The sequence below is a fragment of the Castanea sativa genome, chromosome 2 (genome assembly GCF_040712315.1).
Source record: "Castanea sativa cultivar Marrone di Chiusa Pesio chromosome 2, ASM4071231v1".
Taxonomy (NCBI): Eukaryota; Viridiplantae; Streptophyta; class Magnoliopsida; order Fagales; family Fagaceae; genus Castanea; species Castanea sativa.
This window is the reverse complement of record NC_134014.1, coordinates 315918-339377: the sequence shown is the minus strand read 5'-3', so window position 1 is coordinate 339377 and position 23460 is coordinate 315918. Positions and strand designations below refer to the sequence as shown.

Below are 23460 nucleotides of genomic sequence, written 5' to 3'. Positions count from 1 at the left end.
TGTAAACACCATATTTTGTAACCAGCAACAAAATTTCAAGGTTGAGGGTGAAATGTCATTTCATGCACCCATTGAAAAAATTTTCATTCTATTACATTCTCATAATTTTTTCTTTTTTCTTTTTTTATAAAATATAATTTCATATTTGACTTAAAATAACAATTTACATAGGCCATTATGGAATTCAATGGCAAAGTAGTCATTTTCTAGGTATAAATTAGATTTTTTGATCAAGTCATATGAAAGAATGATTTTTATAGTCGCATCATAATGGACCATTATGAAATTTAGTGACAAAAAATTAGAGTTTTAATCAAGTCATGTGAAAGAATGATTTTCATTGGTTGATCAAGTGATGTGAAAAAATGATCTTCTACTCAAGTTTTATCACATAACTTGAGCGGTCACAACAAACTTGAAAAAATGCAAGATTACCACAATGAGCTTTGCAAAACCCAATTTTGCCACAATGGAATCTTCCAAAGTACTTGTTAAAAGAAAACTCAAATACCTTTGAAAACTTGTCATTTAGTTTCATTGGCCATGATAGGAGGAGGAAGAAAAGCTCAAACCCAAACATTTATCTCTCACTCTGTGTTCTCTTTGTTTGGGAGTTTATGAGGGAATGAAATGGAATGGAAAATTCATTCCCTCCATTAAAACTTCCAAACAAGAGAACGGAAGAATATTATAAAATTATTATTTTTAATTATTTCTATTTCATTTCATTTTCTTAGGCTTATAGGGAATTTCCAACAACTTTATTTTTTGTGTATGCGTTATATATGTGATCCAAATGCTAGCAACTTAGTTTACAAAAGCCTTGAGAAATTGGGCCAAAAACTAAGTTAATAAGATAGCCCCTTATGGCCTAGACCATGCAAGGCCCAGAAGAAGCCTATATTTTGTGTCGTAGTGGAGATCAGAAAATTAGGCTTAAATGTTTAATACAACTTACCAAGAAAAATAAAATATAAAATCACTGCCTTAATGCAATATGGCGTAATCATTTCAATGGCTAATATTTAGTTTAAAAGTGGGTGTGGTGGATTTCCATTAACACTTACTTTTCTGTTCTTCTAGTGGGAAAAGGAGGATGGAGGGTCCAACTGGTAAACTTTTGAGCCGGTGGACAGGTAGAGAGTTCCAAAGAAAAATGCGCAGCTATGATGAAGTTAGCCTTAAAAGTATATCTGCTTCCAGCCACCCTGCACCTAAAATAAACTTTAACACCAAGAAATCTTGAAGAGACCCACCTGTCCATGGGCTTATCAAAACCATTATTCCATACCCATGGTTATTTGGACCAGTCTGCTATGAAGAGCTGATGCTGTCCAATCTTCGTTCTACATGTGGCTAAGGCCAAAATAAAACAATAGAGATCTTTTAAGCTGAAATTAAACAATCATCTAAATAAAAGATCTTTTTTATCATCTGTGTCAGTCTTGGGCAGACATGTAGGTCCTTTCCCTAAAGTACGAACATTTAGATTGAAATATGGAGGTATTTTGTTAATAGATGCACCTTTTTCTATGGTACTTCCCACATGTCCTTGAACAACATAAGACCTTCATGAACCTACTTGTTTGCTTTGAAAATGGAAAATGGATCCAACTTGTTTTTAGTACTGATGAAGAGTGCGTATAAAAAACACAACACCAAGCCTTTTTATGTACCCTACAAACTCCCCACACATCAGAACACCTATATTTGTCTGTGTAGTGCATGTAAAAAAAGGGTTGCTTTAGTAGGCTAGATTAGACTGGCCTATATATTCTACCAGGTTGCCTGGCCTTTAAATAGTAGTTAAATTTTTTTTGCAAAACATAATCATATGGGCAGGCCAATGATAGGCTACACATGGCACCTTGAGTAGCTAACAATTTAGTTATCAATTTCCAAATTGATACCATAAAATTCATGTTCATAGAATGTCCATGTCAGATAAAGAAAATAGAATTCGATGTTGACGTTCCACTACTTTTAGAGGCATATATGTTTGGCTGACAAATGACCCAACGAGGCTTATGCTTTAAGCAAGAAGTGTGAAGTAGCCGTTTTAATCAAGTATCAACACTCTGGCAGTCACAGAGAAATGAAGCTGTCCTCAAATGTTTATTGCCATATGCATGTGGCTATCATGATCGTCATGGTATGCAGTTCTTAGACTTGCACATTTTGGGCTTTGAACACTCTTTTAAGTTAGACACTGCTACTGAAAGATTCCAGCCCTTATAGTTGATTCTCGTAAGTTTCATTCTTTTTGCTTCATTATATTGCAGGAGTTGGCAACATAGACATGGGCAATGAGATGGGCAACAATAACACGTCTGGTCTCAAAGGTAAGGCAATTCATCAGGTCATTGATGTTTTCTTTAGTTCTGACTTTGCCGAAATAAGTGTTCTTCTAGGCTGTTTATAATAGTTGTTTGTACAAATGCAGAAGAGGATAACACAAATGCTATAGATTCCAAAAACATGTTTCAAGAATCTGCTGATGCAGATGATATCAAAGGAGGAGATGAAACAGTTCCAACAACTGAAGCAAAAGATTTTCATGAAAAAGTTACAGGGTTAGCTTCTATTGACTCAACAGGAGCAAAAGATCCTCACATTGCAAAAGAGACACCAGGTGGAAGAGGTTGGTAATTTGCTTTTCCCCAGTACTTACATTCATCAACCTTTACCAGTTGATCAACTGATAATTCCATATACTTTAACTTTATTCCCTTGCTTCTATAGAGCAAGAAGAAAATGAAGTTCTTTTTCCCGCTGAATCTCCAAAAGCAGTAGTGAAAGCAATTGAAGCAAGTAATGAAGAAAATCATGAAGTCCAACCATCTTCTTTGCAGAAAGGTTCAGATGTTCATGAGAAGACAATTGAATCAAATTCTCAAGAGAACCTATTGGTAAGAAGTGATCATCAGCTTCAGAAGCAAGATTCCATAAATGAAGGTTAGCATACCCAGTCTAATTATTTTAGAGAACTTTGTTTTTAATCCGTAGTCTTCAATTTTGGCCTTGTTTTTTCTATAGAGCAAGAAGAAAATGAGGTTCATTCTCCCGCTGAATCTTTAAAAGCGGTAGTTAAATCAGTTGGAGCAAGTGATGAAGACAACGAAATCAAAACAGCTTTTTCACCAAAAGATTTAGAAGTTCATGAGAAGCCAATAGATTCAAATTTGAAGGAGAATCTATTGGGAACAAATGATCATCAGCTTGAGAAGCAGGCTTCCATCAGTGAAGGTTAGCATACTCAGTCTAATAATTTTAAAGTGACCTTATTCCAATTATTGATGGTATATTTTGAATTTTTTGCTTCTTCTATTTTAAGTTAGTACAAGTAAGGAGTAATGTAATTGTCAACATAAAAACTGAGTACAACCCAACCTAAACCTTAGTGTTTGTTTGCTACAAACAGCTGCAGACGAAGACGAAGATTCAACTCTTAATACTATATCTACACCACTTGATCCAGAACCTCAACAGTCTTTACATATAAAGTCTGATCAACTTGCATTAGATAAAGTTAATGCTGACCAATGTGAAGAAGATGGCTGTAGATTGCTGCACAAAAGTGAGGATATTCTAGGATCAAGTTTTATATGTGCTAATAAGAATAGTCACCCCTTAGGTCCTAATTTGTCAAACTATCTGGGTGACAATCCCAATGAGGAAAAGATGGGTGACTCATTAGTAAAAGAAGCACCGTACCAAGAAGATAAGATGTCATTCAAAGAGAAAATTGAGATTATAAAGGGAGATGAGATGGGGATTGGTTTGAGCAATCTGCCAACAATAACATCAGACACTCCGAGCATTGTTTTGAACAAATACAATGGGGAGTTATCTACTGTAGCCAATTCAATTAGGAATGATTCCCTGAATTTACAACTTGAAGCTGTTCTGCTGGATAGGCCATTAAACTCCCATCAAGAAGTTTCTGAACCTGAGGACAAGTGCATGGTTCTTGCTGAAGAAACAAAAATAGTAGGAAGTGGATCAGGCATTGAAGAGAGGCCACATCAGTACAACCCAACTCTGTTCTGTGAAGAGCCAATGGAAGAACAAAATACTGATGAGGCAAATGAATCCCAAAGGAAATTTAGGAAGCTTGGGTCTGAAAATGAGGACAAGCTTGTTTGCAACCAGAATAAGAATTTTGATGGAAGTTGCAAGGACTCAGAAGGAGAGCTTTCGGTGGTTGCTGAACGTGGAATGGTTACTGTTCCAGTAGGGTTGATTGTCACAGGACACAGGTGTGAAGATGAGCAACAAGAAGAGAAGAAAAATTTGGAAGAAATAGAGGACAAAGCAGAAGCTTCATATGCCACAGGAAATGATACAGAAGGAAGTGAAACCCCAAGACAATGTAGGTCTCAACGACTTCCAATTGAACAGGCAGAAGCTTTGCTCTTACAGTCTCCTGCTTCTATAGTCCAGTCTGAAGTTCACAACCAGGCCACTACAATAGCAGCTGAGACTATTATTCAAAGCAGCAGCATTGAGCCAATCCCTGAGCTGAAGCAAGAAAGCTGTGATGAGTTCTCTGTTGTGAAAGCTTCCACTTTCAATTCCACAAGCTTGAACATAGAAAATTTAATCTCTATAGTTGAGTTGAAAGTAACAGAAACTAAAACCTCAGCTAGTCATTCCAGTGTAGAAAGTATCAAAGGTGAAGCATCTGCATTTATAAATGGAAGTACTGAAGCACAAGAAAGTATGGGAAGGCTTAGCTCTGAGTCCAGTTCTGATAGCACGAACACTCATGTTCATATGCGAAAATCACCAAGCTTTGATCTTGATCTCCGAATTGAAGCTAGAGGCGAAGAGTCAGATCAAATGCCACTACTGTTTCAGGATAAGGCTACAATGGAGAGCTCATCAGGCCAGACTGATGTTAGTCTTGGAAACCCGGTTGCACATGTAGGGTACAAGCACAACCAACACATGTTACAGTATCAAGCAATGCCTGTGGAAGAGAAAGTTATCACATTGGAAAGAAGTGATTCTGAGAAATCAAAAACTCCATTCCTAGGCTTCTTGAAGGAAGAGGAAGAAACTCAATTTGTAGTCACACCACAGAAACAAGAAAACCATGCTGTTTCCAAAAAGGCAACTAGAGAATTGTGTAACTTGTCTACTGAAGAAGCTGAATCAACTGCACCAAAAGGTAAAGAGAAGCGCAAGCACAGGTCTTCCTTCTTTGGCAACTGCATGTGCTGTGCAACAATGATTAATTAAAAAAAAAAAAAAAAAAAGTAATCACTTTCCAGTTTCACTTTGATTTGTTTTGGTTGGGTTTTCTTTCTGATTCAAGTTTTTGGAATATGAGTTGTGATCAGGAGACACTGGTTTATTAGCATATTGAGATAAACCAGCGAAGAGTAGCTTCTCTTTTCCCTCATGCATCTATAGTAACTGTATAATTCCTCATCGCTGTATTATCATATAAGGGGCCCTTGGGTGTAATTCTTTGCTTTTCTTTTATTTTTATTTTTATTTTTTGTGTTGAGAAGAGAGTTTGTATGGGTTGAGCAAGAAATGGTAAGTTCGGCAGTTCTGCTGCCTTCGATTGTTATTTTCTTATCTTAGTTTGTTCACTTTTATTTACAGCACAATGATATTGAAACTCTTTGTAAACTTTTGAGCTACAAAACTCTTGAAAAAATCATTAAAGTCTTTACTTATTGATAAATAAATAAATAATTATATAGTGAAGTGTGAACATCATATGCTTTAAATCTTATTGTGTGTATACATTTATATACACACACAATTGTAGAGCTATGTTAGTTTGAATCTTGGTGATCGTTGATTTTTTTTAATATATAGATACAATATATTTGTACCTATGATGCTCATACAATATTAATTGATCTTTATTATTGTTGAAGTTCAAAATTGCAACAAGGAACTGGGCCCTTAAAAGTGGGGGAGGCCTAGCCTATGAAGAAGAAAGGCTTGGTGCTTAGAAAAATAAAGAAGGGATGAGCCCGGCCCTTAGGGAGAAAAGAATAAAGTGTGGGCCTTAGGAAGAAAAAGAGGTACAAAGGGAAGTAGGAGGCCAAAGGCTTAAGCAAGAAGCAACATGCAAAGAAACCCAAAAGGGAGGTAGGTAAGAGCTGGGCTAGGTTGCACAGGATCCACCAAAGTGAAGGAGGATTCTCGGGAATTGCTAGAGAAAACCAACTGGGATGTGGACAGCTCAAAGTGGCATGCCTATGGGCACAAGAAACGAAAGGGGTCATGTCCCATCAGCTGCCCACAATTCAAAAGAAGGCTATGGGAATAGATGGTGGCTTAGAAGTTAGGAGCCTAGGACCTCGGGTAAAGTTGGAAAGGTGAACCAACTGGGATCTTTTTTTTTTTTTTTGTGGTAAAAACTCTACTCAAATGGGATCTCCCATAAGAGGAAGGTCAGCAGGGGCTTTTGGCTGCCAAACCTCAAAAGGGGAAATAATGAGAGAGAGGAAAGGACCAGCCATTAATGTTACAAACATAACATTGGTTCTGGTACCCAGAGCACCAAAAAGAATATATCAATGGCATAGAAAAACCCTAGAAGTGGCACTATAATAGGGGCTAAAGCTCTAGCCAAAGGGGCATTCAGCAAGAAGTACTTAATATACTAGAAAAGGCACTAGGAAGTGAGCTGTGAGTTTGAAATAAAGTGTAGAATGAGGTACTATGAAGGATTCTATAGAAAAATACTTAAGGATACACTTGAATTTAAAGGGATTCAAACTTCACAAGTCTTGGAAGCCTAAAGAGAGCTATCTAAGTCTGTGATTTTTGAACGCTATTTAACCTTGTGATATATCGGAGCAAAGTAGGACTCAATGTATTCAAATACTTAATATAATGAAAACATAATCTCACTCTATTTTGGGGATCCCTAACGTTCTTTTATTTGCACTCTTTTAGTTCATTTGTTATTCCTTAGTTATTTATTTAACCAATAAATATAGACATGTCTATGTATATTTGTGTTGTGGAGCCCATGTCTTGTGCACAAATTGGCTTGTAAACAGCCCAGTAAAGCCGCAATAAGTCAACCCCAGTCCACCAACTATCTACACCATCCTTTGGAGGCCCAGGATCCCCCCCCCCCCCCCCCCCAAAACCATTGGGCTTGGGCTCTATCCAAAGAAGGAACCCACAATCATCAAGCAAAAACACTAAGTGGTTTTTGGTATATACAAAATTTAAACTCAAATCTTTTCTTCAACGACAAAGAAATTTAAGAGAGAGAGAGAGAGATGATAAGATGTGAATAAACATGTCAAATTTTACTTTTGTCCTTGATGATGTATTACTACTTAACTTAGCTATCATGTAAGATTGTATAGAAAATACTAAAATTATTACAAATTTTATTATATAAATCTTACAAACTAATGTTGTAGTAAATGTGATTGGTAAGTTTCAACCACCTAATATATGAATGTTTAATTTTTTTTTTTTATGATTATTGACACATCATTTTATAAGCTCTATATAATAAAATTTGTAATGTCCCTAAAAACAAATTGTGAGAGAAAGTGAGAGAGAATGAAATGCTAAACATGATCTCTTTTAATCTTTAATAAATGTCTCATACCTCTAGATTGATGTCTTGATCTTTGAAAATCTTGCTATTAATTACACTGTCCATATACATGCATTCCCTCAAAGATAAATTTATTAGCATTTCATGACATGCATGAGTGTATATACCTCCATGGTTTCTTATGCCACATATCAAGAAGAATACCAATAGTTCAACGCGGTTTTGTGCAGACCCGCAAAATTGGATTAGAAAAGGTCGTTGCCCTTGCAAAAATGAATATGACATTGACGGGTCCTTGTTTGCCTTCTCCTTTACAAACATAAAATTTGGAACAGAAAGAGAGTAGGATATCCCTTAAGCCCCCGAAGAAAAAAATAAATATAGAGAGCAGGTTATCACCAAAAACATATAATAAAACTCTCAAAAAGTTAATATGAAAGGGACAGCTGAATCACTCTAGGCTCTCCAACAAAAGAGAGTATATAAACTATACCAAATTTCATGATTAAATTTCTTGGTATGTATACATGCATTTCCGAACCATTGATGTCCTCATTCAAAGTCAAAGCTTAGAACCAAAAGTTAGAGAAATTTCACATCATCAGATCTTCTATGAGTTGTAGGATAAGGAAATTACTTTGAAAAATTAATTGATATTTATTCTAATTTGAAGCACATAACAAAATTTAAAACTAGAAAGAATACAATTTAGATTTGAACAAATCAAAGGGTGAGTACAAAGTGATTCTAATTTTTGGTCGGCTACAACAATAATAATACTACAACAAATAGTCACACTTATTTCTTGCTGGGAAATGAGGTTGAGAGAATCAATGAATTTGAATTTAGTAATTTCTTCAATCTTATTGCTGAAATGTTTATCCAATGGTCATCATCATTTTGACAAATTCTTCATAGTTGACCTGTCCATCACCATCCAGGTCAGCCTCCCTGATCATCTGCTCCACTTCTTCATCCGTCAACTTTTCGCCTAGATTGATCATTACATGCCTCAGCTACACACAAACAAAGAGAATCACTTTTTAATTCATTTTTAGAAGTTTCATGTCAAACATAGATGCATTGTCTAAAATAAAATTAAGCATTGCTAATGTTCCTTGCACGCAGAAACGTACAAGGTAATGTCATGTAGATGATACCCATATAAATTAATCTAAACTAGGTGAACATGTGACATACTTATGCAAAACATTCAATCTATTACTTTACACGATGGTTCAAGTAATATATTTTAATATTAACAATTTCACTATTGAGACATGATCATAAAACTAAATCGTATCACAACTCTCCATGTTGGTGATCCCAGCAATGTCTGAAATCTAATACTGTAGTAGAATTTAATTAAAACTTCACTAATTTCCCCATGAAAGAACATTTATTTTTCGATGATATTGTTGGAGAATTCTGGTGGAAATGCAAGCCTCTAATGGCCACATCTTGGCCCCAATTGTATTGTGCATGTTAGAAATTCTTAATTTGTCAAGGTCAATACAGGCAGAGAGCAAGAAACAAAAGTGTCATTTTAGAGGCAAAAAGGAGGCTTTCACTTTCACTTTCATAAATTTACGTATTCACATCTTAACTAAAGAGTATTTAAGAGATAAAAATATACCTCAGTAGCTGAAATATATCCGTTTTGGTCCTTGTCAAAGACTTTGAAAGCCTCTTTAAGCTCCTCCTCTGCATCAGTTTCCTACAAAAGACACAGAAATATCCAACCATAAGCACAGATAATGGTTCAATTATGTTTGGTTGTAAATTTGTTTATTTGTTGCTCTCTTTACTATTAGAGTATTAAATTCATACTTTCTTAACCGTTTAAATTTTTTGGATTAATAGTAATTTATCATTTACGACAAAAGGAGAAGGCAAACATGTAGAACAAAATTTTAGAATTGCCAATTTGAGATATTACTTCTTTTTCTTTGTTAGGATACATTGACTCGCTTTTTGGTTAATGAGTGTACTTTGGTATGTTTTAACTTTAATTGGTTACCTTCATTTTCTTGGCCATTAAGCTCAAGAACTCTGTAAACTCGATGGTTCCATTTCCATCAGCATCAACTTCGCTTATCATGTCCTGGAGCTCCTCCTCCGTCGGATTTTGATCCAATGACCGGATAACAGTTGCCAATTCCTCAACAGTAATGCAACCTACAAAATCAAGTATTTGAGCACCATATAAATATGCTATTCCACTCATATATCTTCTTGAAAACAGTTTTATAGGTCTTTTTTATTGCTAAACAGAGAAATAACATGTTTTATAGATGTTGAAGCATAAGTGCATATAATAAATAAGGTAGAGCCATTAAACATAAGCATATATAAGAGGGAAATGCTCACCATCTCCATCTTTGTCAAACAGACAAAAGGCTTCTTTAAACTCAACAATCTGTTCTTCACTCAGTACATCTGCCATGGAGTTTGTTCGGAAACCTCAAGAACACCTTAAGAGCTATGCACACACAAAGAGAGAGAGAGAGAGAGAGAGAAAGAGAGAGTATGTTGAGTATTGCTCAATCTTTTTATTTTTGATAATCAGAGTATAGCTCAATCTTAGCTGGGCTTTATGTAGAACTTTAATGTGGTAAAGTATAGCACACCTTCTTTCCCAAAATTAAAAAATTAAAGAGTCAAACTAAGCTTATGACTATAGTTTGGTGTTTGGCCTTATTATTAGAAAAGAATCGTATGAGTTATGACCACTCATTCTAGTTTCTACGTGGACTTTATTTTTGGGAAGGGAAAAATAAAAATGAAAAAAGAAAAGAAATGAATAGACTATTACAAGTATTAATTTAATTGAAAATTTATATGTGCATTTTAGTAGAGTATTATTATTTGTAAGTAATATGCAGTAGAAAAATGATATAAAAATAGGACAGCTGTAAGGGTTTGGTGTTTAGGAGACAAAGGGGCATTCAAATTTCAAAGAGCAAGATAGAGTGAGAGAGAGGGTATGGGGAGTTGTGCACTTTGCTTTCCACATTTTCAACACCCAAAGAGCACGCTGCGTTGCTTGCACGAGATATATACTGATACAAACAGAACCAGACCTAGAACTAAATATGACATTTTATACATACATTGCAAGCCACTGCCTTAACCTTATTTATGTGGGTAAAAATGCCTTTGAAAACAGTTTATTTAGTTGAAACTGAAAATTATTTGAAAATAGTTTATTTAGTTAAAATTGAAATTTTTTTGCTGAAAGTACTATATAAAGTTAAAAATTAGCTGAAATAATACAATAAGACCCATAAATAATATAAAAAAATGTCTTTTTTAGCCAATATCAAACGCAACCTAAATGTGTGATATGTTTATATGCAAACTGCAATACTTTATGTTTTCATATTATAAAATGGGCAAGATTTAGTTACAATACTTAGATATTGTTCCTTAGATTCTCATCTTAAAATTTTGTCATGTGGATTTTTACTCATAAAATAGAAGTGTATTTTTTTAATTAAGTAACTACATAATTGAATCTTAAGAGGAGATATAAAGAACAACACTAAGGTACTGTATCTAAATTTTTTCCCTATAAAATTGTTAGGTACTACTTCTAACAATGCACTTGACATAGGCTTATTGGTCCTGTGTTCCAAGTCCATCACATGGTCCTTGATTGATACCATGCATCCAATAAAAGCAAACCGTGTATGGTTTAATACATAAACTAACTTTTAATAAAATAAGTGGGCAATTTAGCAATCGAACCAACAATTTCTGAAAAGTTGATGTAGTTTTTTTTACAAAAGCTGGTTGAAAGTCGTTTGGCTTTTTTGGGGTCTTGCACTTCTTAAAAAAATAACTTCCTTGTTAAAGCAGTTTTTTAATACTCACCAAACACCTAGTATTTTAAACTTTGAAGTAAAAAGTGTTTTTTGCCATCCGAAACAAATGGCACTAACAAGAGCAACAATCTTTGCTGGACATATTTATTAAAAGTACTAAAGATCAATCATATACTAATAGTAATTTTTAAGAGATCAATACGTTAAACCCAAAAAGGAAAAACAACATAATAAGAATTCCTAATCCTACCATTTACAATTAAGAGGGGTATAACAAAATGCAAGTAGACTAAATGGAAGCGTGAGCCTTGTCCTTGGTTCACAAATCACAATCACAAATGGTCCAACTCCAGAGAAAAATGAAATTAATGTGCTTGGCTGTCTACGCGGTTTCCTGTTCTGCTATTCAGCTCTAATATTTCATTTTCACACCAGCTCTCATTCAATGAAATAGTTCGATTGTAAAGTACACTATTGTTTTTGGAGGGAGGGAGCAATTAATCTCGATGATACAACTAGTATATTGACATAGTCAATTACCTCTTGATTATCTTTCTCTCACAAAGATCACTCGTTCGTTCCAGTCATGGTCCATCCATTGGACTTCCAAGTTCAACCTTCAAATGAAGACTGGGAATTAAAGGGATTGACTAGCTAAATTTTGAGTTTATTTGAGTCCCAACCAACCCAAGGCTTAGGTTTCTACTTTCTATCCGTAAGCTTCTCTACAATTACAAAGCTTTACAATTTAAAAATGCATATAGTAATATTTTCTGGAAGGTCTAGCTAGGAAGAGCATGTATCCAATGTAAAAACCCACCACTTCTTCCAGCAAATTAATAATTTTGTCCCTACCATTTATAAGCAAATCAATAATTTGATCATAGCTTGTGATTATTTGATGAGGTTTTAGGAACATTTCAAATGTCACCGATGTTATTGACTATTCAAAAAGTTATCTTTCACGTGGCAAAGTTGGCGTTTGTATCTAAGAGAAAAAATATCGATTTCATTTCAAAGTTAGTACTTTGATTTCGTTTAAGATCAAACTGCTACAAGAAAAAACACTTTCGGTAACGTTTTGTGGCAGGATCCAGCATATAATATAATCTATGCTTTTGACCGGCCTGCTTGCATTGGCAAACATATGCAATGCATAATTACACTAAGAGTGAACAGTTTGTCTTCTCATAAACTACCATCAATTGACAGGACATAATGATCAGAAAAATAAGTGAAGTTTAAAAGTCATGGTAGCAGGTGTAACCTTCATCCCTTTTTTTACGTGTTGATGTTCTATTCTGTTTCTATATGACCGACTCCACTTTGTAAGATATTACAGAGGTTCAATGGTCACCATGCCAGATCAGTCTGACCATTTCCTTCTTCTACTTTGACCAGTATGAGTTCACCTAGTATTTAGAAGCATTATCATGGAATTCCCCATCATAGTAGTAGGAGCTTTCCAAACAAATAGCAAATGCTTAACACATCATATCATCCGGAGAAACAGAAAATACCACAAACTTTAAATTCACTTCTTATTACAATGAAATCAATTGGCATTGAGATGATACAAACATTTCGTTTATTAAGAAGGATTCCCTAAATACCTTTAAAAATAGATGATAATAGAAGATGTGAACTATTTGATAGAATCAATTTCAGGAACGTGGAATGTAAGAGAAACTCAAATGTTAATCCGTCAAAATGCTATGTCACACCACCATATTTAAAAAGCTAAAACCTCTCCCATGCCCAAACCATTATTGAAACCTACACAAGACTTGAAACGCATACCCAAATTAGTTGAACCATTTTTAATACCAGTTTTGAGTTTCTTAGAACATGATGCTGATTAAATTCACCAGACCCTGGAAGTGCTCAGTGTAATTTAGCCAATGAAATTGCTTCATTGCATTACCACTCTGTTTCTTCGCAGCTAATCCTTCCATAAGTGTATTTAAAAATCCCCAAGACCATGATTACCCTTAAAAGTGAAAGTCTATCTGAGAAATAGTAAATAAATAATGTCAATCACGGTAAGTTGGTTACATGCACTAAATGACTAAAAAACCATTGCAACAACCTTATTGGGGTGGTAGACTTGTAGCCCCAAACAGCACTAAGCCCTGAGGTCCGCCCAAAGCAACTAGATACCTCATCTGGTTTGCTATTAACAGGTTTATCTTGAGCAGAGGACACACAAACCATCACAAGCAGTCTAATATTCACTTTGGAGATGAAATGAGCAAATGACTTCCTCCCATATTAGATAGGCATCCCTTTTGGAACAATTTGATCTTTGATCCACATGTAAATTGGAATCAGTACAAAGTAAGCTCCAGCTATCGCACCAAGAATGAGCCGGAGAACGAAAACAAATGGATTCACAGGTTTCTTTATATCCTCTGCCTTTGGACCAAGCTGCATGAACCACACACCTCATAAATCTTAAGTGAGAGAGAAAGAGAGGTCAGAAAGTAATGGTTAATAATCACCAATTCAAAAGTTCTTCTTAGAAGTTGGAATTAAAACTACCTCGTGCCTTGTTTTAGACTCTGCACCTTTATACTATATACTGATTTTGTTTGGATTTCATAGTCTAAAATCCAAATGAAAAAAAAAAAAATTGTAAAATAACATATGCAGTTAAGGTGTTTACGGCCAAACACAAGCCAGAGCTTCTCATTTTTATAATCCTTTCACGTGCACACTTCGGCAATATCAGTCTTGACATCATAGACAATGGCTCCTCAAGTTCTCAATTCTAGCAGCTATAAAGCTTAATACAACAAAGAAGGGAGAAGAATAGTCCAAAATCAGGTATAAAATATGGCAGGAATCTTGAATTGAGGGTAGAACAAGAGAAGAATATGTCAACTTGTTATTTTCCTTCCCAGTTGCAACGGAAAAATAAGATCTGAAATGAGAAATCTACTAAAAGATAAGGGTAGCTCCTATTGATAAAAAGATCAGAGAGAGTCGCTTGAGATGGAATGGTCATATTCAGAGAAGAACAATTAAGGGAATTAAAAAAAGGCTAGAGGAATACCAAAATAACATTAGTAGAAGAAATAAAAGACTTATCAATTAAGGAAGTAATAGAGAATATGATTTCAAATAAAATAGAATGGAGGAAAAGAATACATGTAGCCGACCCTAACTAATCTGTTAAAAATCCATAGCCAACCCCAAAATTTTGGGATGTTTGTTGTTGTTGTTGTATTTTCCTTCCCAATTGCACAGAAAAAAAATCCTCACATCATATTCTAAAACTTAAAAGACTTCAAAATATTTTTAGTCCCTAGGACCATACAACACACTTATCAGTCTATTCAGAGGACTGCTTACCGAAAATAAGTCCATGCAAATGACTTTGACATAGTGTACAACCATATATGCAAGCGTGAGCCTTGTAACTCTCCTTTTTATCTTGTGCGGGTAAGTGACATGTTCTTAACCACTCACCAATTTGCATATTTTATATTGAGCTCAAAACAAGCATTAAAATTCTCCCTAAGCTCAGCAACAATTTCAGAATCCCTTTTGAAAACAAACTTCATTATTGACACAGCAAGACTAGCTCTACCAGAAAAACTTCTCGGCCAATTGGCTAAATTCTTTGTAAGAGAACAATATTGGTGACGTTTGCATACTCTCATTCTCTGGTGACTTTATAGAAAACTTTTGAGAGGCACTATGCATCATTAATTCTAGTGTAATGAAAGCTTCATTAATGACACAGCAGACTAGCTCCACCAGAAAAACTTCTCGGCCAATTGGCTAAAATCCTTGTAAGATCATTAATATTGGTGATGTTTGCATAATCTCATTCTCTATTGAAATTATAGAAAACTTTTGACAGGCACTATGCATCATTAATTCTAGTGTAATGAAAGGTTTCTTAAAGGATATTTACAATATTCAAGTGCTCCTAACCATATGATCATCATGAAAAATCTTTACAAAATTGCAAGAAGTCAGCTGTGGGCCTGTGACATATGCATTCAAGGTTTTTTTTACTGAAAAGTTAGTGGATGTCCTAAGTGCATTGGTTTAGAAAATACTTTTAGAAACTTTTTATAGGAAAAGAAAAAAAAAAAACTGATTTTTTAACAGTTTTTTATATTTCCCATGAAAATGGTATCAAAACTTTCTTAAAATAGTTCATTAACAAATACCCAAGGACACCCATTAACCAAATGGTGCGGACACCATACCATAGCACATCTGTGGAGATTATCATTTGTGTTACCTTTATCTTTATTTGGGTTTATCATTACCATTTGATTATTATCGGATTAGTATTTGAGATTGCTTAGGATTCGTATTAGGAGAGTTTATCTTTATCATTGTGATTCCTAGAAGCCGTATATAAAGCTCCAGATGATTTCTTTTGTATTCAGACTAATATTATATATTATTCAATGATTATTGATGCAAAATTTGCATTACGTTTTTGGCGGTGAATCCAAACAACGTTAGGTGGTGAAGCCTAAGGTCTAAAGTGGGATTAATCTAGGTGAGAAGCTTAGGTTGTCCTACATCTCCTAACTTTTTTTTTTAACTATCAAAATATGGCTATCACCAGTGGTTTCTTGACTTCTGGTATAGCTATAAAGGAAAAAAGGTATCCACAAGGCAGAAGTTGGACTTTTGGATTTGATTCTTACTATTGACCAAAGAAGAAACAACATATAACAAAAACATGATTACTATAATGTCAGGTAAATGACAAAATCAAGAGTATCTTCAGATAGTATTTCATCTGTTACTTAAAAGACAGAAGGCAAGAAGAAGTATGTTACCTGTAGTGGAGAGTCCCCAGAAAAGGGCTTCACACCTGTTACAGAGCAACCCATGATCAGGCCATGCCTACGGACGCCACGGTACCATTTTGGACCAATTCTTTTTAGTTTAACATCTTTGAAACCAGCCTTCTGAAACCATTCAATGTATTCTTCCTCCTTTGGAAAGAGCATCCACGCGTCTGCAAAGAAACGAGACAACCAAAAGGTTGGGTACACAGGACCTATAAGACAGGCTTTCCCCCCTATCTTCAGTACCCTGTATGCCTCCTTAATTCCACGCTGTGGATCCGGCCAATACTCGATACTGAGGAATAATTATAGAATATTACATAAGATATTTCCTCTAGAAAGTATATTACATGAAAGAAAGAAAAGATTTTTTTAAAAAAATGATATAGAGATGCTAAAAGCCTACAACAGAACTATAATTATAAGATACCATTCTGTAAGAAAATAATTTTATCAATATCATAAGTCAAACATAAAAATAAAAGCACACTTTCTAACTTTAAGTCTTCACAATAATAAATATTCAGAAAGATATTATTTCCTATACATTGAATGTACTACAAGACCAGTATGAATGAAAATTTCCATTCCCTTTTTCTCTTTAAAAAGGAAATCCCTTTTAAAAAAATGAAATGAAATCAATTTTCAATAACATTTCATAGAATTCATTAATGTCTTAAAAAGATTAACATTGTGTCAATTCCATGCACTAAAATTCTCCGCCAGAAAACTTCAATTGCAATTCAATAATCACCTATATAAATAAACAACATTCTAAACAAGCAATGAAACTCAAAGATAGTACCTCCCAGCGGATACATATCGATCCGCATAATCAGTTGGGAACGGAAGATCCTCTGCATCACCCTCAACTATCTTGCATTCCTTCAAGGGCTCCTTCTGCTTCGCCTTGGCAAGCTGGTGTGGGGACTGGTCAAGAATTGTAACATTTTTGGCATCCACATGCTTAACTATACCAAGAGTGGTAAACCCAGTTCCACCACCTACATCTACTACTATCATATTCCGATCAAAGAGATCAGCAGGCTCAAGCGCCTCGTCCCGCATATCCTCAGTCCAGTGACCAGGGTTTATGACATGATCATATACTATAGACAAGAACCTATAGAACCAAAATGCCTCTTGTTTGTGCTGTATGAACCTAGGCTGGGAAGCTGGCCTTGAGGATGATATACTGCATCTGGGTGTTAAAGTTCCAGCCTTGAAATTCCTACCAAAAGACACTAAGCCCTTCTTATTGGGCCAGCGCCTATCCTGGAAATTTGACCCAACATAGCCAAACCCAGTTGGAGTTATGGTTTTGCCACTAATGAGCTTGAGATTCTGAGCTCCAGTGATCAATGAAGAAGCCATGAAATCACACACACGAGAGAGAGAGAGAGAGAGAGAGAGAGAAACAAACAGACTTCTTTGCTATTTCTCAGTGACTATTTAAGAGTAATGAACAAACCCCTAAACCAACTAACAAAGATACTGGCTACTCTAATAAGAGTATAAGAAGAAAAAAAAGTATGGTTTTTACAATTTTGTAAGAAATGGGTATGCAAGTAATCAAATTAAAGGTTGAATTCAATAAAAGGAGACTCAAATTGTACCATATATCTATTAGAAGAAAGAAGGTAAGATAGCTTTGCTTACCAATGTAACAAAGAGGCAGCGAACAGACACCTGAAAGATAGAAAGATTTATGTCGAGAGAGAGAGAGAGAGAGAGAGAGAGAAGGGGTTAAGAGCTTTGGTGTTTCAGAGCTGACTAACCGCGACACGGGAACCACATGTTATTGTAGCATTGATTGTCGCACGGATGGTTCTTTTTTTGGCTCCATCTATTTGGGCACTATCACTTAGTTCAGAAGAAACGGTACCGTTTGGAAAAACATCACCATTTGAGCAAACTTTTAGACATTATAAATATATAGTTGAAAATGTGTACCAAGAAATAGTTGTCAAAACGTGAATAGTATTATGAACCGATTTTTTATTTTTGAGTATCGTTTATTGTATCGTATCGGGTATAGTAAGATGTACAAATACTTAATCAAATTTATAAAAAAAAAATTTATAAATTTACATATATAAAGGGCATATTCATTATAAATTTTGAATATATTCAACTAATGACAAATTTATTCATCACTTTGTAATAATATATAACAAGCTAACTAAATAAATTAAACTAGCATGTATTTCTAACATATACATTCAAATTGCTTAGATTCAAAAGTGATAATATATTACAAATGACCCAAAAATAATAATTTATTTTGATCATATTTCCTTATCAACTGCATCTAAGTCAATGTTATCATCATGTTTATCATTCTGCAAACTTATTTTATCACTAAAACTTTCTTCATCGTTATTAACATTTACTATCTCTTCTTGTTCTTTTTATTTTAATAATTTTTTATTAAAAAAAAAATTCTTGGCATTCTAGTTTCTTGAACTTATAACAATAATGACAAAAAAAAAATTATATTGTCAATTAATATCTTATTCATAGTATGAAAATAAATTTGTAAATATTAAAGTGAAGTGTATTTGTGTACTATGTATTCCAAATTTTGTAAGGGAAAAAGAGATTAAAAAAAATTATGAATATGTTATTTTATTAGGCTAAATTAAGTAATCTAATAATTTTGTATTAAAAACAAGTCTAGCAGCTTGTTAGAATCAAATAAAAGTACAAATTTTGACCCAAAAAATCTTATTTTAAAGCATTTGTTAATGTATCGTACAATACATATGATTTTACGATATGATACAATTGTGGGGAGTAAAAAGACCCTGATGGGAATGTGGGCCTTTGGGCCATGCTAAGGAAGGCCGACCTGCTCTTGGGTTTAGAACTTGTTAGTACTACGGGTCGGCCCATACGCCGAGGATCCGAGGATCTAGCCGAGGGTGAATTTCCCTTCGGACAGACACCGGAGAACCCGGGACTTCATGGTAAAGGTTAGGGAATGACACAGTCAAGACCAATGGTTAAAGGGGGTGAACCCTTGAATGTCCTAGAAGCACCGATGTTAGAGAAATACCAAAGATAAAGGCTGCCACCTCCACATTAAAGACCCTGCACCTACCACCATGGCCGCATTAATGGGGAAGTGACACCTGAACAGTGGAAGGGAAACTTATGGTTACTATTCAAAGGCACTGAGAAAAGAAATATCTAGGCTAAAGGGGAGTTGGGGCAACACGTGTACAAAGTATCAAAAAGAGGGGTATTTAAGGAGAAGCCTAGAACAGGAAGTGGGGGCTCCCTTTTTTGTAATCTAAAAGAAAAAGAAAAAAAGAAAAAGAAAAAAGAGAAAGAGATAATATAAGAACAGCTCTCGGCTTACTTCCGAGCAGGTTGATTTACAATATCCCTGGTTGTTTTCAAGTGTTTGCAATATTTGGCTTGTCATTTAATCCTCAGACACTTCTAACCTGGGTTTCAAGCCCACACTCTACAAATTCATATTGTTTAAGGCTCATTGGGCCTGAGCCCGTAACTGTTCTTGGGGCCAGGTGCAATTGTGCACTTACAACAATATATACGATATGCACACAATATCGTACGATTCATGAGCACTTATAATACGCCGATATAATACGAAACTATGCATGTACCTTTATTTTTTCACATGAAAAAATTGATAAGTTTTTTGACAAATTACTTAGTGTGAAAAAATTATTATAATTAGATTGCGAGTATAACTTACCTAATAATTACAACCAAAAAAAAACTAATGTAATCGTTTCATGACTAACGAACTCAATGATTTGAAGGGTATGCAGAAACCAAAATTTCTTATGCTTGAGGGAACATGATTTTATAATTAGGTGTAAGGCATGATGATGATTGTGCATAAAGGCCTTTTATGAATGAACGTAAGTGAAAAGCTGAAAATCTTGATTTATGAAGTTATATAATTACAATTGAGTTGATACTATTGAAACATGAAAAGTGGTCTAATTTTTACTGCTTGTAAGATTGTTTATATCTTGATTAAAGGCAATAACTTGATCATGAGTTAATTTATGTGAAGTTTGCTAGTAAATCTTGTAATCTAGATCTTAGTAGAGCTTTTAGGATTGTATAATGCAAAACATGATATGTTTTTGTGTAGTATTTATACTTAGGAATTATTATGCTTTCTTAGTATATTATCTCTTTCCTTCGTCTTTTCTTCTCCATGAAATAACAATTATAAGGACGGTCAATGAGGCTATCCTTTTAAGTGTTGGTTTTTGATTAACTAGATTTGGTAAAATTATGTTCTCTCCATCTGTGCATTGTGCTGCTGAAAAGTCAAATCAAACAAATCTGATTTTTTTTTTTTTTTTTTATAAGAAGTTTAAAAAACAGGTCAGATCACATGTCTTTAGTCCAGGTGAAATCCTTCAAGTTCAGGTTAGGTCCAATTTTAGAGCATCTGCATTGATATTTCCTAATTCTATTCTATTTTACCATTTAAAAAATTACTTTATCAATTATACAATACTATTTTACAATTCTTCAACATCCAAACTTCTATTTTACCATACTACACATTAAAATAATATAAAAATAATAGTATAAAAATATTTCTCAATTCTCTTTAATCTCTATTTCTCTTCCTCTGTCAACCTTCTCAATCACACCACCACCACCGTCTAGAAAAATTCAGAAACCAGAAACCAAAAATCCACCACCGTTCACCTTCTCTGTCAACCTTCTCAGTCACACCACCACCATCGTCCATAGCAAAATCTAGAAACCAAAAATCATTCACAAACCAGAAACCATCGTTCTAAATTAAAATCAAAATCAAAAATCAAAATTAAAAATGAAAATCAAAACCAGAAACTCACCACCGACCCACGCCGCCGCCGCCGCCGCCGCTGCCGCTGCTGACCTGGCCTACATCAGCCACAAACCCACCATCGCCAGAAACCCACACAACTCGCCGATCTTCACTGGTAAAAACCCAAATCACTCATGGGTCTCCAATCCAAATCAAACTCAAAAATCAAAAATCAAAACAAGAAACCCACAACTGACCCACATCGCCGCTGCCGTTGCTGACCCGGCCCACATCAGCGACAAACCCACCACCACCAGAAACCCACACAACTTGCCGATCTTCACTGGTAAAAACCCTAATCACTCACGGATCTCTAATCCAAATCAAAATCAAAAATCAAAAATCAAAACAAGAAACCCACAACTGACCCACGGCGCCACTGCACCACCTGACCCGTGCCCACATCAATCACAAACCCACCACCGCTAGAAACCCAAATCACTCGCCGATCTCCACCGCTAGAAACCACAAAAAATACCAAAAAATGAGAGACCAAATGAGAGAGAAAAGCTTGAGATTAAAGGGATTTGGAGATAGGTGGGTGAATCGGCGGCGATGGAGAGAGAGAGAGAGGGAATGAGAGAGAAGAGAGAAGCTTGGTGTGTGAGAGTTCAACAATGGAGTGAGAGTCTGAGAGATGAGAAAACGTGGAGAGAACTAATAAAATATTAATATCTTTTACAATCCTGAGAGTTTACAACATTCGCTGGAGTGGGCAAAATGGGCTTGAATGGTAAAATGGGCTTGCATTTGGGATGTCCCCTACTCAATGCGGATGCTCTTACCTTGTCTGACTCACTAATTTGTGCAACTATGAAGCTAATTCCCCCCTTCCCCCCACCCCCCCCCCTCCCAAAAAAAAAAAAAAAATTACCCTGTCTAACTCACTAGTTTCTGCAACTATGAAGCTACTTCCCACACACCCCCCCCCCCCCCCCTCCCAAAAAAAGGAATAATGCTAGTAAACTAGTAATTGCAAATGTTGTAAACTAAAAATGCTTACATGAATCATATTAATTTGTTATTATAGACGTCAATTTTTTTTTTTCAACAAATACGTTTAAATCTCTATTACTACTTTTTTAATTAAAAAAAAAAACACATATCTACATATTATGAAAGAAAAGTCGTATTCGTTAGATGGACAAAATACATTTTTTTGTAATCAGACAAAATACATTTTTTAGATATAAGATTAATTTATATGACATACATTAATTGAGATGTTACTTGAGTTAGTATATAACTTATTATAACTCTTATGAAGAGATATATTTTCTCAACATAAGGCATTTTCTTTTTTGCTTTCTTTTTACTGTTGTTTCTTTCTAAAATTGCAAGTTTGCACCTTTTGCCCATCCCTAAAGGATAAGTCAAATTAGGCTTTGGATCTTATGAGCATATTTGCCAAATACAACATATTGGCACGACATTAGTTGAACTCGGGCTTAGAAAGAAAATTTTGATAATTTGAACGTACCTCATATATTAGGTGCATGATGTCAAAAAGAACTGTGCTATATAATTCTTTCTTTCAGTCAGGATTTTTTTTTTCTTATTTTTTTTAATCCTGGTATAGCCAACTAACGTCTAAAAACTTTTCTAATTTATTTAGAGGATTCAACGACCGTTTCAGGAATTTTTTTCAGGGTGTTTCTTAAGAAGTATAAATTACACAATTTAATAAAAAAAGAAATTCATATATTGACAACAGCAACAATAAAAAAAACATGCAAATACATAAAGTTTATAATTACTTTTTACGAGTTTTCATATTTTGAAATCGTTGCATGATAATCTCATTATCAATACTATAAGCTACGTCTCTTTCAATATACACAATCAAGCAATCATTCATCCACTGATCTCCCATTCGACTACACAGTTCATTCTTTATATATTTCATTGCTAAAAAAATTCTTTGTTATATTTTTGTTTCATTAATTATTAATTGTTGTTTAACCTAACATAATTTTATTTGTTTGTCTTTTATAATGTATTGGTTAATTAAATTATTAATTATTATTTATTAGTTGTTTTCCTCAATTAATTATTGGTTAATTAAATTATTGTTTATTAGTTGCACCAGCACACACCCCATGTGCATTTACTTCCCCTAATTCAAATATCCCACCCTAACCCTATGCCCCCATTCACCCCCCACTCAACAAACAAGCCTCAAGACCCCTAATCACAAGAGTCAATCAGATAAATTCACAATCACAAATCACAATACACTAAAAGACAATTATTGTATCTCACCAACACCAATGGATAAAGTCAAAAACAGGGGCAAATATTAATAAAGTTATAAAGTAAAGCTAAGCAATCAGCCAATCACAATTCAAAAAAAATCAAATAAAGTCTCAAAGAGAGAGAGAAACTCTCATTTGCTTTCACTCTTCA

General features: G+C 34.6%; 3 protein-coding genes across 3 annotated transcripts; 1 reads left to right on the top strand and 2 right to left on the bottom strand.

Annotated features, from left to right (window-relative positions):
• Positions 1-1853: 1853 nt before the first annotated feature.
• LOC142626193 (uncharacterized) lies at positions 1854-5657 on the top strand. The gene is made up of 6 exons (XM_075799988.1): positions 1854-2152; positions 2283-2342; positions 2444-2641; positions 2743-2955; positions 3037-3246; positions 3422-5657. The coding sequence occupies exons 2-6, from the start codon at positions 2300-2302 to the stop codon at positions 5242-5244; spliced, it is 2487 nt and encodes an 828-aa protein (XP_075656103.1). The 5' UTR covers positions 1854-2152; positions 2283-2299; the 3' UTR covers positions 5245-5657.
• Positions 5658-8185: 2528 nt separating this feature from the next.
• On the bottom strand, positions 8186-10131 carry LOC142623901 (calmodulin-like protein 11). Its single transcript, XM_075797384.1, has 4 exons — positions 9923-10131; positions 9573-9730; positions 9189-9269; positions 8186-8568 (listed from the first exon to the last, which is right to left on the bottom strand). The coding sequence occupies exons 1-4, from the start codon at positions 9996-9998 to the stop codon at positions 8431-8433; spliced, it is 453 nt and encodes a 150-aa protein (XP_075653499.1). The 5' UTR covers positions 9999-10131; the 3' UTR covers positions 8186-8430.
• A 3233-nt stretch (positions 10132-13364) lies between these two features.
• Positions 13365-18028, bottom strand: LOC142625941 (2-methyl-6-phytyl-1,4-hydroquinone methyltransferase, chloroplastic-like). Its single transcript, XM_075799700.1, has 3 exons — positions 17008-18028; positions 16191-16497; positions 13365-13806 (listed from the first exon to the last, which is right to left on the bottom strand). The coding sequence occupies exons 1-3, from the start codon at positions 17574-17576 to the stop codon at positions 13651-13653; spliced, it is 1032 nt and encodes a 343-aa protein (XP_075655815.1). The 5' UTR covers positions 17577-18028; the 3' UTR covers positions 13365-13650.
• Positions 18029-23460: the final 5432 nt, after the last annotated feature.